The sequence below is a fragment of the Physcomitrium patens genome, chromosome 4 (genome assembly GCF_059467195.1).
Source record: "Physcomitrium patens ecotype Gransden chromosome 4, ASM5946719v1, whole genome shotgun sequence".
Lineage (NCBI taxonomy): Eukaryota > Viridiplantae > Streptophyta > Bryopsida > Funariales > Funariaceae > Physcomitrium > Physcomitrium patens.
This window is the reverse complement of record NC_143413.1, coordinates 10,711,070-10,726,816: the sequence shown is the minus strand read 5'-3', so window position 1 is coordinate 10,726,816 and position 15,747 is coordinate 10,711,070. Positions and strand designations below refer to the sequence as shown.

Sequence of the window (15,747 nt, the reverse complement as noted above, 5' to 3'; positions counted from 1 at the left end):
TGTAGTAATCTTGCTTTGGTTCTTCCATAATTTGGAGTACAATTTTACCCTCTATAATTTATATCTATTAATTAATATTCCTTTCTTAACTAATAAAATTTGTTAGAATAGAGATTATTTCTAAATTTTCAAAACTTATAAACTAAATTTTGTATAATTAATAATAGAAAATAAAAAATAAAGTTTTATAATTTATTTCAAAAAAATTAAGTATAAAACTATTAATAATCTAGGTGGTCCTAACTTGATGTTTGATTTCTAATGCATTTGGTAAAACTTACAAGTGTGTACTAAATATAAATTGATTATTGAAAAGTATTTTATTAATAAATTTTTTTTAATATTTCACTCATAATAGTTATACATGATTGTTGTTTCATGACCATTTAGCATCATGTCAAAATTTTCATCTAAAGAATTGATATTTAGCAGGACAAAGATCTCCAATATCTTTTTGTGATAATTGCAAGCACTTTTAAATTTCAAATCCACAAACAAAGAAGTTCTACAATTTGTTTTGATTGTGTCAAGGACATGAACTGGAAGAAGATGCATAAACTTAAAAATTTTGTATCAAAAGAAAAAGTGGCAAAATATAAATAAAGTAGTATGTATATTAAAAAGAAACTGGAATGGCTATTGCCAAATGACAAAGAAACTAGAGACTCTTAAATCTACACTAAAAGCAAGAAAGGAGTTGACAAGAGTGAAGAAGGCTTTACTCTTACCTCTATATATATTATCTAACCAAGAGTTATGTGGCAATGTTCTACATGACCTTTAATATGTGTTGATTTTGCAAGACACATGCTTTAGCTTATAAGACAAGTTTTCTACATGTGAGCCACATAATTAGCTTGTTCTTCAAGCTACCAACACGTGTGGCACATGGCTAACTTGTTGACCATGTTTTTAACCTAAAAAGTCAATTAAAGACACCTATAAAGTCAAAGCAGCATCTATGAATCTTTTATAAAGTTTCTATAGAAGATATTATGGAATTGACATACTTTTACCTACTATTATCTAAATTATATAAATAATTATTGATTTACATGTGTATATCTATGACAAACTGCCACCAATTTTTTTTACTTGTTCCTCTTGTCATCATATGTTTGATGAAGTTTTTATACTGTGTTGGTCAATTTTTTTCAATATGGTCTAAGAAAGAAGTCTTTGATGCATCTTCCAAAGATATCAATATTCAACACATTAAAGATTAATAATGTTGTTGTGTTACAATACAATTACATAATAAAAATATGAACGAAAAATGATTTTTCAATTAATATTCTACCATCTTAATTCAATAAGAATTCAAGCCATTTAAACAAGACTTTATGAAAGCTTCTTTATTTATTTGTTTGTCTTCATATCTAATACATTAAAGCTAATTAGTAATTTTTCATTCACAGATGTAATTTACTATGAAAATACTTCTATCTCCTTAAAAAGGCCATAAAATAGTAAAAATAAGATAGATCAGGTAAATACTTGATATGATAGACTCTAAAATAAAGTTAAGTATATGGTTATGTTAAAAAAATCCAATGATTGATTGAATTGATGTTTGAGAGAAGCTTGTTTGCAAGTCATAGTTTGTTTTCGCCATTTGGATTTTATACAATAAAATTAGAAGTAGCATTTTTGGTTGATTTATGCATTCCAAGCAACACATATAGTTGGAATCTTTTGAGTGTATGATTAATTTTGTATAATAAACTTATGTAAATACTCATGCCATTGTAATAGTGTAATTAAGAAATATATAATCATAATTATAAGGAAGTCCTATATTTAAGGAATTTTATCGTTGATTAGGTTTTTTGTAATATATAAAGATTTCTTAGTTGGAATGAGAGAAGACTTTGTACGTAATTAGAAGCCTTAATGGTCAAGCTACAAATCAATTTTGAGCCATAAGTATCAATTGGAAAGAAAAAAATTGTTGTTAGAATTTCTTTATTAACTTTCAAGATAGCAGTCAAGAGACATTAGTATGATATATTGGCTTTGTTATACAAATTTGTAAAATTACAATCCAATCATATACTTAAGAATTACAAATTTGTAACAAAAATTACAAAAGATTAAAAGTAACAGAAAAAAATTAAAATTTGTACATGTTTATGATAATTAAAAAGAATATTTTTTATTACTTTATATTAACATTAAAATATCTTAAATTGGAATCAGATAACATTATTCTTGGTTAATCAAAACTTATTAGAGTTTCTTCAACAATTTCAAAATTCAATTCTACCTTTATATCCAAGTTCTTAATGCATTTTCAAATGAAACAACATATAATTTAACAACATCCAACCATGCAATTGTCAGGGATAAATATCTATTCTAATTGTTACTTAAGTAATATGAAGAGGTAGAATTAGGTAAAAATAGATTAATTTCTTAATATCTTCTAAAAAAGCTTCTTAGAAGCTTCTTAGATGTTATTTTGACTTTACATATGTTTGTAGTTGATCAATACGTTAGAAACTTGGTCAACAAGCTATTCATGTCCCACATGTATTGATAGCTTATAGAACAAGCTAACTATGTGGCATCTATATAGAAAACTTGCCTTGTATATAAAGATATGTATCATACAGAGTCAACATGTTTTTGGAGGTCTTATAGAACGTCACCACATAGATCCTAAGTAGATAGTATATATAGAAGCAAGAATAAAGTCTTCTTCATTATTGTCAATTCCTTTCTTATTTCTAATCTAGTTTCAAGAGTTTTTAGTTTCTTTATCTTTTGGCAATAGCCATTCTAGTTTCCTTTTAATTTACATACTTTTCTAAATTCTATTTTGTCATATTTCTTTGAGTGAGTCTCATTTAAATATTTACTTTTATTAATTTCTTATCCTTGACAGTAATTTTTTACACAATTTATATATTCAACGTTACTTTTATAAGAAAAAATAATCTTTTATTAGAAGATTTATGCAAGAGAAGTTGTATATAAAGAAGCTCTATAAGAACGCAAAAACTCCATAGGAGTAGGAAGCAAAAGAAATAATAAAAAGATGATTTGAAGAGAATCAAACTTTCTACCTCTAGTACTCTAAGTAAGAATCATACTACTAAATTAGATATCAATCTCTACCTGTCAACCTTGCTATTATATGTCAATCACTTATGATCTATCCTGCTTAATTTATAATCTTACTTGATTAATAAAAAATTCAATCTAGTGAGCTTATCAATTATATAGGATATAATTAAATATAAATTTGATGAGTTTTGAAGTATCTACTTACTTCTTATTGACTTCATGTTTTTACTTTTATCAATATGTACATATTGATAAATTGATCATTACTACTCATAAAATTTTGAAAAAATTAGCTGATAAAAAAAGAGGTGAATTAAAAAATTAATAGATATTATAATAAATTATATTACTAAAATTACAATGGTTTTATAATAGTTGTTGAAAAACTCATATGCACTTTGCTTCAAATCTCAAAACAAAATATTTGTCAATTTTCTTTTTTGTAGTATCTTATTTAAAAAATAAAAAACATATTTAAGATGATATCAAAAATATTGTTAGAGTTTATTTATCTGTTTTTTAAAATTCGTTTTCAATTCCTAGTATTTTTTGTAGGAATATTTTAAAATCCAGGATTGATTTATGTTTCAATTTTGTCACTTATCGCAATTTAATTGTGTAATTTTACAGGTGTTGTTTTGGTGTAATGGCATATTATTAGGCTTTCTAACAATCACCTTTAAATCCAAGATTTTTGGTGGTATTGAAGTTGGAAGATGGTGGTATTTAGGTAGATATCAGATTGTAGAATGAAAAAACGTTTCTTATTTCTTTATATTTTATAAAGAGGGTATAGGTTAGAAAATATATTATAACCATGAAGTTGTCACAAAAAAGCCTAGTTTGTTGTTCAAAGTCACCTAAATGATGCAACATGTGTTGACTGGGATACCAGTAGATAACATAAATTTAATAGAAAAGTTGAAGTAACATACACAACATCTTATGCATAAATATGGTAAAACATTATTTAAAATAAATTGATTCCTTTTAGTTGGAAAGCGATTTATTAACGATAAAAATAATGCAACTGAAACATTTTTTAATAACGAATTTAATTATTTACATGTTAATAAGATTACATTTTAGTTTGGATGATTTTTATGATCTTTTCTTCTACTGGAACAGACTTGAAAGAAAAAGCATGCATAATAGGACCTTCTATTGTTCCTTATTGATTGAACTTGTGGTTTTTGTTGTGAAGGTGTTACTAGGGATATATCAAAAACTTATGGTACATGTTTTTGAGTATGTTGTTGCTTCAATAAAAATTAACTACTAGCTTGTGATAGTGTAAGGACATGCGATTCAGAAGATATAAGGATGCTATACTTTCTGTTTTTGTAATAATATGCAATAATTACATTTTGCAATTTTAACAATAAAAGATAAAATGTCAATGACAATGTATCTTGAGATCGTTCTTGTGGTGATTGCAAGGTGCAGAGTTCTACTGCTTCTTACAATGATGCTTCTTATTTTATTACTGATATTTTAAAGGCATTAATAGTTTAAACACCAATTAATTAAGGAATAAATCTATAACAAGACAAATAGAAGTACCCATTTCTTTGCTAAATTTATTGATTACATGATTTACAATACATAACTTTGGTATTCCAGTGGTATCATTAACCAAATCACCTCATTCTTTCAAAAATGCTAAATACAATAACATCAAATGTTTGTAACATGACACGGAAACAAACTCGTTATCTAATTCTTTCACTGTATAAGTCATGTACTTTCAAAATGTGAAATATTGGGTTTTGAAGAATAAGGGTGTAGACGCTGTAGTTTCCAATGCAAGAAGTGTGCCGTAGTGTGTATTTCTAGCTATCTTAAGTTGCTCTTAAATTGCACAGAACAATAATGCAATCAGTTCTGGTGCAATAAAATGAAAATAACTTTAGGAATGACATCATGATGTGTGGCTCTTGTGAAGGCCACATTCTATCGTTATTGTTATTATCATTACTTTTTCTTTGTTCTTTTTTTGTGTGTTTTTTTTTTTCGCGTTTTTTTACAATACCAGGAGGTGGATTCCTTTCCTAGAAAGGCCACGTCCTATAGTGAATGTGCAAGAATTGAAACGTACAACACTGAAAAATGATCCATAATAGCCAGAGGTAGACATCCAGCTTGGACCTTGATCCAAAGCTAAGTGTCCATATTCAGAAGATAAAATGCAACTTTCTGTGCAATGAGAATGATTTGTGGACGTGCCAGGTGGGAAGCCTCCACCGGCCTTGATTTTCACGCCCAAGCAACTCCCCCATCTTTTTGAAAAGAAGATGCTAGCATCGTCAGAGGAAGATTCTAGCCCACAAGTTGCATAGTCAGTCATGTGAGAGCACGGCACTCAACGCAGATCCATGATCTTGAGTTCAAAATATTGATGGATTTGTCTTTCTGAATGCGTTGACGCGGTCACGCCGATTCTTTCCATAGACGACAACCTTTCGAGAATAACGGCTCCGCCATCAGGTGAGTCCAGACTCCAAATCTTATCACATCTTTCATTTTGACATCTGTGTGTTTTCGCTTTTGTGAGAGCACCCAACTGGCAAATATCGCATCAGTTCAACAACAAAGAGTTCAAATGGGATTTGACAACGCCCAGCCGTTTTACTACTTGTCCGCTAATATGAGCGCTTTCCGATTCTGGCACTCTGCAAGACTTGGCAACAGTGGTCATTCAAATTCTACGATTTTTGAGTTTAAAGTTACTGCTTTCTAATAGAAGTGTGTTTCTCTGACGTTAAGTGATGGGGAAGAAACCAAACAAAGCGATGGATTCAAGGTGGTACATATCTGATAACCATTGCTTAATTAATTGAAACTTAATAGGACGTCAATTATCATGGGTAGATTGAGATGATGAAGTGATGTTTAATACCACTTGCGACATAAATTAATGAAAGTCCATCTAGAACCAATATTATACTGGTTTTTTCTCTAGATATGTTGTGCTATCTGTGACCATATTGTCTAAGGTATATCAGAATGTTCACGGTACATACGTATCGGTTTCACGCTCAAACGGCCCGAAGTACACTTGCTTCAGCAACCTCCACGGTGGCTGTATCACGCTGCTTGATGACCCAGTCCACGAGGTCAAAAGTTCCAGCCAGCAGACTATGGGCTTGAGACACTACCAACACCGAGCTCTGTGGTAAACCTTTCAGCATTGCCACGACCCTTGCTTGACCCTCTCCATCTAGATGCTGCAGCGCAGACAGACATCCACGTATTTACGAAGCAGACAAAAACATAAATTTAAACCGAAAATATTTAACATGCCATCCCTGTCGCAGAATTCAGGAGCGCTACTGGGGAGAATTTCAGTTTCAACATTTCGCGCTTTTGTAACGTGAATTTAATAATTCGAACAACAATTCTTTTAACAACTCTTTTAACGATTAAGACAAATAACAAGTCTAGTAATTTGATTGACCCTGGCTGAGCCATGTGATACAAGTGATGAGTGTTGGACTTACTAGTGGTGGTTCAAAATTGAAATTTAAAAAACAATACTCAGGTAAAGGGGAACACATACCTGTAGAACTTCATCCAAAACAAGTAGATTACACTGGATTCCTCCTCGTTGAGAAGCAAACTGTGAGTATCCTAATGCCAGAGCCAAAGCCTGTCGCAGCAGTACCAACAGACGCTCTTCATAATAGGCTATAATTGACTCTTGCCAGACTATGGCTGCAGTGTAATCGCAATTTCTAGGTTCTCGAAATATATGTATTTTGAAGAAACTGCAAGACTAGTCAGAAACGAAGAGAAATAAAGATACTAATGAATTCTATACGTAAGATAAGCGCAATCTTAAATATGAGACACAGGATTCAGAATACTAGCCATTCGCCTGCGTTCACCCCCACTAAGTTGGCGAAGAGATCGGTTCTCTAAACTCCCGTTGGAGAGACGAACCACCGCAACTTTATCTATTGCCTCCACGGTCACTTTACTACTCTTGGTCATCCTTGTTGGTCGCAGCAGGAGGCCAAGAGAACCACCTGATAGCATTTCCAGGTAAAAAGCTGTTTTCTCTTGGACATCTGCTAGGGCGCCCTCCAGAATGTAACTCTGCACGTGAATGTTAACACATAAATCAACAAATAAAGTCATACTCTTAATGCATGTCTAGGTGTGTCATGTGACTAACAAAATCCAGCAACACCAGGCCTAAACCCACCTGAACTCCAGTAAGACCAAAAGCGATATCAATTTCTTTGAGCCAACCAGCCTCCTCACGCAGAGAACTCAGAAGCGTCTGCTTCTCCTGGTATTCAATGCCAGCTTTCGTGCACAAGGATGAAAGAACATCATACTCCGCCTCGTAGCGATTTCTCTCGCCTTTGACTGTATGATAGTTCATCTCAAGTTCCTTGATCCTGGTCTCGATAGAGAGTCTCGATTGTACATCTGTTTTAAGTTTCAGAATATGGCCAAGAAAGCTGCGCTCTTGACTTGCAAATTCTTCAGACTTACCCTCTGCAACTTCATCGACAGTACAGGAAGAATCCTCATTCGATGCACGTACAAGAGGGACCGCAGTGTTTAGAACCATTTGAGCTGATGAAACATGTTGACGTAGACGGTTGAGCTACAAGACAAATGAGATGAATCAGGGATGATAACTGAAAAATGTTGAAAAAAACAGAAAAAAAGGAAGAAAGCCAAAGTACAACATGGATTATAACTAGGGGTTCGGTTACTCATGAAATATAGAATCACCTAATCAATAAACATGCAATGGGCAGTGAATAAGAAGGTTTCTGGAAGTAAACAACAGGGATAAGGGCTGAATTGAATACGGGATTCCCAAACACAAGAAATCTTCTGTGTCATAGCCATCAAGACTAAGCCTCGAATTATCTCAAGTCTGTCTTGTGATAGTCTGAAAATAGATCCAGCCATTCGAAGGAAAAAACACTTGAATTCAATTTAATCTCTACACTGACGCGATCCAGCAAAAAGATGACCGTAAATGCGGGGCAACTAAGCAGCTTCGATAGTAAAAACCACCTGAGATAGAATATTTGTGGAGGACTGCTTCAAGGCCTCTTGCAATTGTTTTTGTTTCGCGGATTCTGCCTCCCGAGCTAGTTTCTCTTGCTCCATTATTTTCCGAATCTTTTTCAGCTCTAACTCAGTATTCTCAAGCTCCTATCAAAAAAATTAGATCAAACCGAAAATAGGGATGAGAAATTTAAATAAGCATGCATTGTTTTTAATAGAAAACTAAGAAGCACTAGAACAAACTGGAAATTCTTCCAATAAGCGGATTAAAGAAACATTCAGGTGGTGTGAACACTGTCAACTTTGAATAAGTACTCAAGGCTGGATTCATACATACTGACTTTACGCAGCCTCTCACCTTCACAACATGTTCACGTTGGTCGGAGATTGTAGTCAACTCAGATTTGAGCTGTAAAAGGCTTTGTGAGGAGTGCGCTGCATCGATAGGTTGCAAGCATTTGTCGCAAACTACAGATGTTGCCACATTTCTCTGAAAAGCTTCGAGGGCTTTCCCCTTCATTTCGAAGGAGGTTTCCACCATTCGAACCTAATTAAGAGAATGTTTGTCATAAAAACCAGAGTTGCGGTCTGACATCTACAAGTGGCTTGAACATGATGAAGCTTAAATTGACCAATGCCCAGCTCTGCTCATAATACAGTGACGTACCTGCTGGGAAAGCTCTGCATGTTTTTGCAACAATTTCTCAAAACGAACATTCCCTCTTTCTTGTTGAAATTCGATGTTCTGTGTAGACAGTGGCCAAGACTCCATTCCATCTTTTAGTGTCTGCTCTAACTCCTTCATTCGACTCTCCCATGCAGTCATTGTAGATGACACCTGCAAATACGTGGTTGCAAAGCTTGCATTTGTGGCTTGAAGTGTCTCTTTGGCAGCCTTAAGTTCTGTCTCAATGCTTACAACTTTGCTACTCCTGCATATAAGAATCTCTTTTAAGACCTCAAAGAACACCAATAAAATATCAGCGGAATTAGCTATAAAACGTAAGTTCATTTCAATAGGTAAAATACTAACACAAAACAAAGATACAGCACCTGCTAATCTCCCAATCTTGTGAACGCTGCATGCAGGAGTCCACCTACACACATGATATTTGAGGGTCAAAACCTAGGGACATGTTCCTACTCCGCCCATTTTTATTATTCCAAAGCTGAAGGTATTACTTCAATCATATCTTGGATCTCAAAGTAACCTCGACTTAATATAAACCTTTAAGAAGCATATTAAAGTTCAGCAGTCAAACTCTTTACAAGCACAGCCAAAAGAAAGTGATACCTGCTTCTGCAATTGTTCACACTGTCCGCGAAGCTGTTCGAGTGCACCCGCAAATTGCTCAACCTCAATCTTCTTACTGCGAAGTTCTTGAGAACTTTGTTCCTTTGCAGCCATCCAGACTTCCATCGCCATAAATTTGCTTAATTCTTCCTGCACAACGCATCTAAACCGTGATGGAGAATTTTTGTCTATTGACCATTGGTAAGTCGGTATTTATTACGTTGATCCAGACAGCTAATGGGAAGAACAATTCCTTTGGAAAAGGAGAATTTATTAATTGACCTCTCGAGTCCGATAATGCAGAGTCTATGAATATTACCATGTGCGTGAAGGGAGAAATCTTCAGTTCAACGATAACTATGGAGTTTTTCACCCAACAGTCATTCATATAGCTACATACCTTGAACTCTTTGTCGGAAGCTTCCAACAAATCTCCACCTCCATGCTGTCCTTGAAATACTGTCCGATAAAGCACGGATGTGTCACTACAAGACTTTAAACATGTCAGTCGCTAAAACCAAATTCTTCAAACCCAACAATGTAGGCGAGTGGTCTTGGATTTAAGATAACAATATTAAACCTCAAACAGAATTGTTAAGTTGAGCAACGCAGACGACTATCTCCGCCAGAACAGTACAAATAAGCCCAAATCGAATAAGCGTCCATATACGAAGGGATGCAAAACAATCATTGGTCGTCATCAAATAATTTTGGTGACCGGACAGCACTTCCTACAATATTTGTATGATTTCCACCAACATTTAAGATCAATTTTGAGATAAAAAGATGCCATTATCTTACATGATCTCATCAATACGGGACTGTGTCATTCGCATCTCTTGACAAGTCAAGTCCTCTCCATCATAGAAGAACTTGAGACTGGCTCTCCTGCAATTCAATGGTCAAATTTGCAATACAAATATCCGGGTATAAGTTCAGGTCAGAGCGTGAGATGAAAAGGTGAATGACAGATAGACCCTAACCCCAACATAGCCGAAAGTAACTTACGCAAGAAGTGGCGGGCGTAGGGTTGCTCCGTCATATGTAAGTAAATTGGACAACTAAAACTTTAAAAAAATGTTAAAACCAATATGACGAACAAGGATTCAGGATTGATTTCATACATGCAGAAAGAGTAGTACTTAGAAATTAGAAAATGGAGTAGGTTGTACCTGCCAGTTGTTCTTTCCACAGCAAAAGATTTCCCATTAATTGTCCCATCAACTCGAACACGCGCACGCTTCGCAGCATGATGCACCACTTCAGCTGAAGATAGTCCCCGAACTGAATCTGGTCGTGTATCCGTTGAACCTAAAACTCCAATTCGTTGAATCTATTATTTGAATGCACTGCAATAAACTTGCACATTGTGGTCATACACGTTCAAATTCAACAAATGCTGTTGAAAAAGCAAGCCGAAGAATGTCATCCGATTACCCTAAACAATATTGAGGGAGTATATTCTAGGGATACAGTACAACTTCACTGTATCAGAAAAGTACCTGTGAGTGCCCAAAGGGGAGCCATAACAAGTGTGGTTTTCCCAGCACCATTGCTGTCAGCGCCCATGGAATCCAAATTCTTTCCAGAGACTATCCGTACACCTCTCTGTGCGAGCGGATACTTCGCAGGGGTCAGAAACACCCCAAAACCCTCTAATTCGACATGCTCTAATTCACAGCGGACTGTAAAGACCCACCAACTGGATCAAGATTATGGTGAAAAAACTATTCACTGAAAGAATCTGGGCAAACCTACTGCGCCAAGAGACTTTTTTAACAACACATCATAAACTGTGACTTGTAAAAATGATACATCATTGGACGCAATTCAATAGAAATTCGAATAACTGTCGAATCGAGGGATGGGATGACACATCTCGGGAAAAGCAGACATTACAACTTGTCTAAATAATCGAACACAAATATAAAACTTGACAGAGCAAAACATTCGGAAGACGTCATCCCATCCCATTCCAGTTGCTACCAGAGAGGAACGTCGACACGGTAACTAGTGACCCCAAACATAAGACTACTCAAACTGTCACATTTAAGCTTAAAATTGGGGGAAGATTGCAACATAAAATCTGACGAGCACAAAGAGGAGTAGCTTAAGATTAAATTAAGGTGGTTACCTTGAGGCCTTTGTATAAGCTTGGCGGGCAGGTTCAGGCTGCGAAGCATGTCCTTAGCCATTCTCACCACATTGTCATTCATTTCCACGCTTTGTGCGTACAGATCAAAAAGATCAAAGACACTCTGCAGACATGAATTTACAGTCTCAAAAATAGACACATAACAAAACAGACTTCGATCAAACACGAATTCAATAACTCATATTGCAGAAATTCAATAACAAATGATAGAGTCACGACAATGAGGAAACTACTTACAAGGTTTACAGCTTCTTTAATCCGTGGCTTAAATGCAACAATCGGAAAAATTGTGTCGACGGAAACTCCTCTTGCTTGAAGTTCGTCCTAAGCATAAGCACAACGAGAAAAAGGGGGAAAAAGCAGAGAAACAAAAAAAAAAAAAAAAAAAAAAAAAAAAAAAAAAAAAAATGAAGGTCAGAGATAATCAAGAATTTCTTCGCGTACTCCAAATTCCCATTCTATCAACAAGAACACTACTATCTGCAGACAGTCGTTCAAACCGAAATCCCCTACATTGGATCAAGACCTAGAGACTTACACAGAGATGACACAGTAAATTGGAGCTTACCAATTCCAATTTCACAGAGTCCTCTAAAGTACTTGAGGGGAGATGCCAGCGCACTCTATCACCTGCTCGAACGCCCTCCAAGATCTGAGAGGGAGAGTTTTCATCCTGTGTAATAACAAAGTGCCTAGGGCCAATACTTACTGGAATTTCGTCAATTTTCTGCGACATCAATAATCACACATAGACAATTAAAATCTGGTTTGAAAAATACGTTGAACATAGAAGAAATGCGCTGCTTCAAATTCGCTTCATAGACATTGTGTGCGTAAAGGTCTGGTAACTGAACCAATATTATAAAATACGAGCATACCATTTATTCCTTGTCGCAAACATCCAGATATTTACCTGCCATTGCTTATCAAGAACGAGAAAACGCTTCGGCTGGTCGCATTCAGCTGCTGAAACTTGATATGGGGATCCCACATACTCGATGCGAGAGCCTTTCACCACATGCGGCTTGTGATAATGGCCTGTGTATACAGGTACATTTTGCGGAAACACGGATGGCTCAATCCCATCCTTTGCTTGATTTGCCTCATTCAAAAAAGCTCCCACCTAGGTGAACGTCACCACATTAGTACACGTGATGAATGAAGAGAGCAACAACTACTTTCAAAAGTAAAGAACTTCCAAATGCATCCTGAACATTGTGTACTGCTTCTGCCGCATTCTAAAAATTAGAAGTGTGAAAAGCAGAGGGTAAGGAAAAAAGAACTGTAAAGTGTAAATTACAATGTCCAGGTGAGCAAAAATGGCGTTTATCTGCCCATGCTGTTGCACAGCCTGCTCAATGAGCAAATGGTCACGACGAAATGGTAGCCATAGGGCGCCTAAGTACTCCACTGGGTTTGAGATCACTTTGATATAAGGGTTGGCTGCTTCAAGTACTTGCAAAGCATGTACTGATCCCTCCAAATTCACCTGAAAGTCGTACCACCACACCCAGATCATGTTTGAAAGCAAGGTACTTCATCCATTCCTCAAGTATCATTACTATACTAAATTCTCAGTAATAGAATTTCATAGTGGAACATTAATCATACAGTACCATCTGAAGAGAAGAAGACAACAACCGATACTATGACTGCCGTAGAAATCAAACTCGGTAATTTTTTTAGCATTTTAAATCGACTAAGGAGAAATTAAAAGGAAATTATTCAAATTGCGAGTGTCTTCGTAAAAGGGAACCACAAACCTGATCGTGGTTGCCAGGTATGAAAATAGCAGGACACTGCCACACTCGCAACTCCATAATTGCCATATTCAAGAGCTCTACGGGTAGAGCACCTCTTGAATGCCAAAAGTCTCCCAAAAATATAACACCTGCCTTCCTGCAGCCTTCACTCCACTATCATCATCTGATTGGACACAGTGATTGCGTATCCCGTTGCTTAATCTCAGCAGCAATCAATACGAAATGAATTAGCCCTGCCTTTTTTTTTAGCAAAAACTGTTGCAAAAGGAACAGCCAATAGTCGAAAGAATGCCTATAGTGAAGGAGAAAGTGGTGACATCTTACCTTGCAACAGCAGCAGCATGCACAGTTTGAAGAACTTGGAGGCAGATGTCGCATGTGCGTCGACTCAAGTGAAGATCCGAAAATACCACCCATGATTCTGCTTTGGCCCATACGTCGGCTACCTAGCAACATCAATAGCTAGCATTAAAAAAAATAAACACATACAATATCATATTACTCTTCTTTAAAATAACTCCACACAGACTGCACACGAATCCTACCAACCTATCCAAAAAAATTATGCAATGCGAAGAATTTGAGTTCCGAAAGACCTTCGGCATCACAAGTAAGCTAATAGCAAGTCTAGTGCCACATTTAGTAGCCAATCAGTACTTGCTACACAAGAATATTAACTATACTACACATTGGAAGTCTCTACTGAATTTTCAAAAGTAGTGTGTATGGAGCACAAGAGATGGATTTGGAGTTGCAACTCACAAAACCCAAACCCCCGCTTCTCAACACCAGGAAGAAACAAAAGTGGCTTTGAAGTTACGAAATCAGCACTACTGCAATTCAATCCAAGTTCCAAAGCTGTCAAAGATAGTATTCAGAGCTAAGAGAATCCGTAGAGACACGCACCACTGGCTTCACAAGAGCTCTGGCAGACACCGGACCAGCAGAGAAGCTCCTTGCCTTCCCGTTACATAATCTATGAGCTTCAGTCCAGCTGCGAGCATCCTGCAGCGGATTGGTAACCCGCAGGCGCACTTGGTCACCATAGCGCCTTGCTGCCAAAATCCGCGAGGCGTACCTTGCCCCAACCTGGGAAACAAAGGGACGCACATCAGTGAAGCGCAGCAGCGGCGCCATGGCAGCCGCGGGCATTGCTCACAATACAACTGCGATTTCACGAAAATTTCATCGCAGTGTAGTTCAGAAACCTTATGCGGCCCTAAACAAACTAGCCCATGCTCTGTTTGCAACTAACTCCACTTCGGGGGAGGCCTCTCAAATATGTTTTGGAGACTCTCAGAGAAAACATTGCATATTACTGCCGAAAGAGATAGATGAAAGTAGTGCATCTCATCCAGGAACACACACGTTCAGGTATTGAGCACACTCTGGAGTGTTAGAGAATCGCCTGACTCAATTCATCGCGTGCTATTTGCGCAGCAACTCAAAAAGCAGATCAACTTTTTAGATGACGAACTGTATCCCAGGAGCAGGTATTGAACACCGCGAAATACAGCTTAGTCAATGTTTAATTCTTAGGTCAAAGTTCTATATCATCTACGATATTGATCCACAAGGACCAAAACTGAAAATGCAGTGGTAACGAGCAATGAACAGACAACAAAAATCAGCCATTCTAAATGCACAAACCACCGATTCAGAATAGAATGTATAGGCGAAAAAACAAGCAATAAAATCCGAGCGGAGAATTGAAACCGGGTGGAGAGCTGCCTGTTGATTGTATAAATCACAGAATCATGGCTAGGTCTATTTAAATTTCTTCCCATTCCCTCCACCGAAGAGCTCATGTCACATCTGAAGGAATTTCAGCAGTATTTCGATGCAAAACTTAGTTCTATTGATTAGAATTACCCTAGGTACTTCAAGTGTGCCGAAAGGAAACGTAGTGCCATTTGAACCCTGTAACAATAACACTTTCTCCAGGAATCAAAACTAAGATCACAGAGATTCAGTAGATTTTTTTTTCCTCATAACCAAAGTAGAAGAAATGATTTTTGATATTGCACACTGTCGCCGAAAGTACGACTGATGTTCGTTAGTTTCTTGCAATTTCTTCTCAATGAAGAATCATTTAGCTTGCGTTGAACCACAGTCGTATAATGAATTTCTTTGGAGTTTCAATGACGAGGCTCATGTTTATTTGCAGGTTGGAGGAATTTTTTCTGTTCCTTAAGTCTGAAACTGCCAATCAAAATATCTGTTGTAAACTAGACAGTGGCATGCAGTTTACCTTTTCTTAATTATACTCCCGAGTGTAATTGCTACAGTGCTCTTGATTGGCGTTCTGAGGTGACGGACCTTTAAGATTTTCAAGCTCTAAATTACATTTTCAATGAAATTATGGCTTGTATAAGTGCTTGAAATTTCTCCCGTTCATGAAATGCTCTTGCATACGACGCTGTTACATGAGA

The 15,747-nt window shown here is 36.3% G+C and overlaps 1 protein-coding gene across 2 annotated transcripts; it reads right to left on the bottom strand.

The window, feature by feature from the left end:
- Nucleotides 1–5,882: 5,882 nt before the first annotated feature.
- Nucleotides 5,883–15,046, bottom strand: LOC112281621 (uncharacterized). Of its 2 annotated transcripts, none has more exons than XM_024518295.3 (21): nucleotides 14,222–15,046; nucleotides 13,640–13,761; nucleotides 13,316–13,451; nucleotides 12,853–13,041; nucleotides 12,466–12,675; nucleotides 12,121–12,279; nucleotides 11,790–11,876; nucleotides 11,532–11,655; nucleotides 10,900–11,082; nucleotides 10,570–10,708; nucleotides 10,199–10,285; nucleotides 9,798–9,882; nucleotides 9,398–9,547; nucleotides 9,157–9,200; nucleotides 8,771–9,035; nucleotides 8,462–8,650; nucleotides 8,110–8,250; nucleotides 7,277–7,687; nucleotides 6,940–7,167; nucleotides 6,629–6,718; nucleotides 5,883–6,296 (listed from the first exon to the last, which is right to left on the bottom strand). In XM_024518295.3, exons 1-21 carry the CDS (start codon nucleotides 14,465–14,467, stop codon nucleotides 6,108–6,110), a joined length of 3,474 nt encoding a protein of 1,157 aa, XP_024374063.1. In that variant the 5' UTR covers nucleotides 14,468–15,046; the 3' UTR covers nucleotides 5,883–6,107. The 2 variants fall into 2 exon arrangements, with proteins under 2 accessions (XP_024374063.1, XP_073389591.1); XM_073533490.2 differs by having other exon boundaries at nucleotides 13,316–13,458; nucleotides 14,222–14,554.
- Between the last annotated feature and the right edge of the window lie 701 nt (nucleotides 15,047–15,747).

Excerpts from the sequence above, each read along its gene's own strand:
- LOC112281621 (XM_024518295.3), bottom strand. The coding sequence starts at position 14,467 with ATGCCCGCGGCTGCCATGGCGCCGCTGCTGCGCTTCACTGATGTGCGT. Across the intron at positions 12,280-12,465 it reads TTCTTGATAAGCAATGGCAG|AAAATTGACGAAATTCCAGT; the intron begins GTAAATATCTGG and ends TTGATGTCGCAG. Across the intron at positions 9,883-10,198 it reads TCCCGTATTGATGAGATCAT|TGACACATCCGTGCTTTATC; the intron begins GTAAGATAATGG and ends AAAGTCTTGTAG.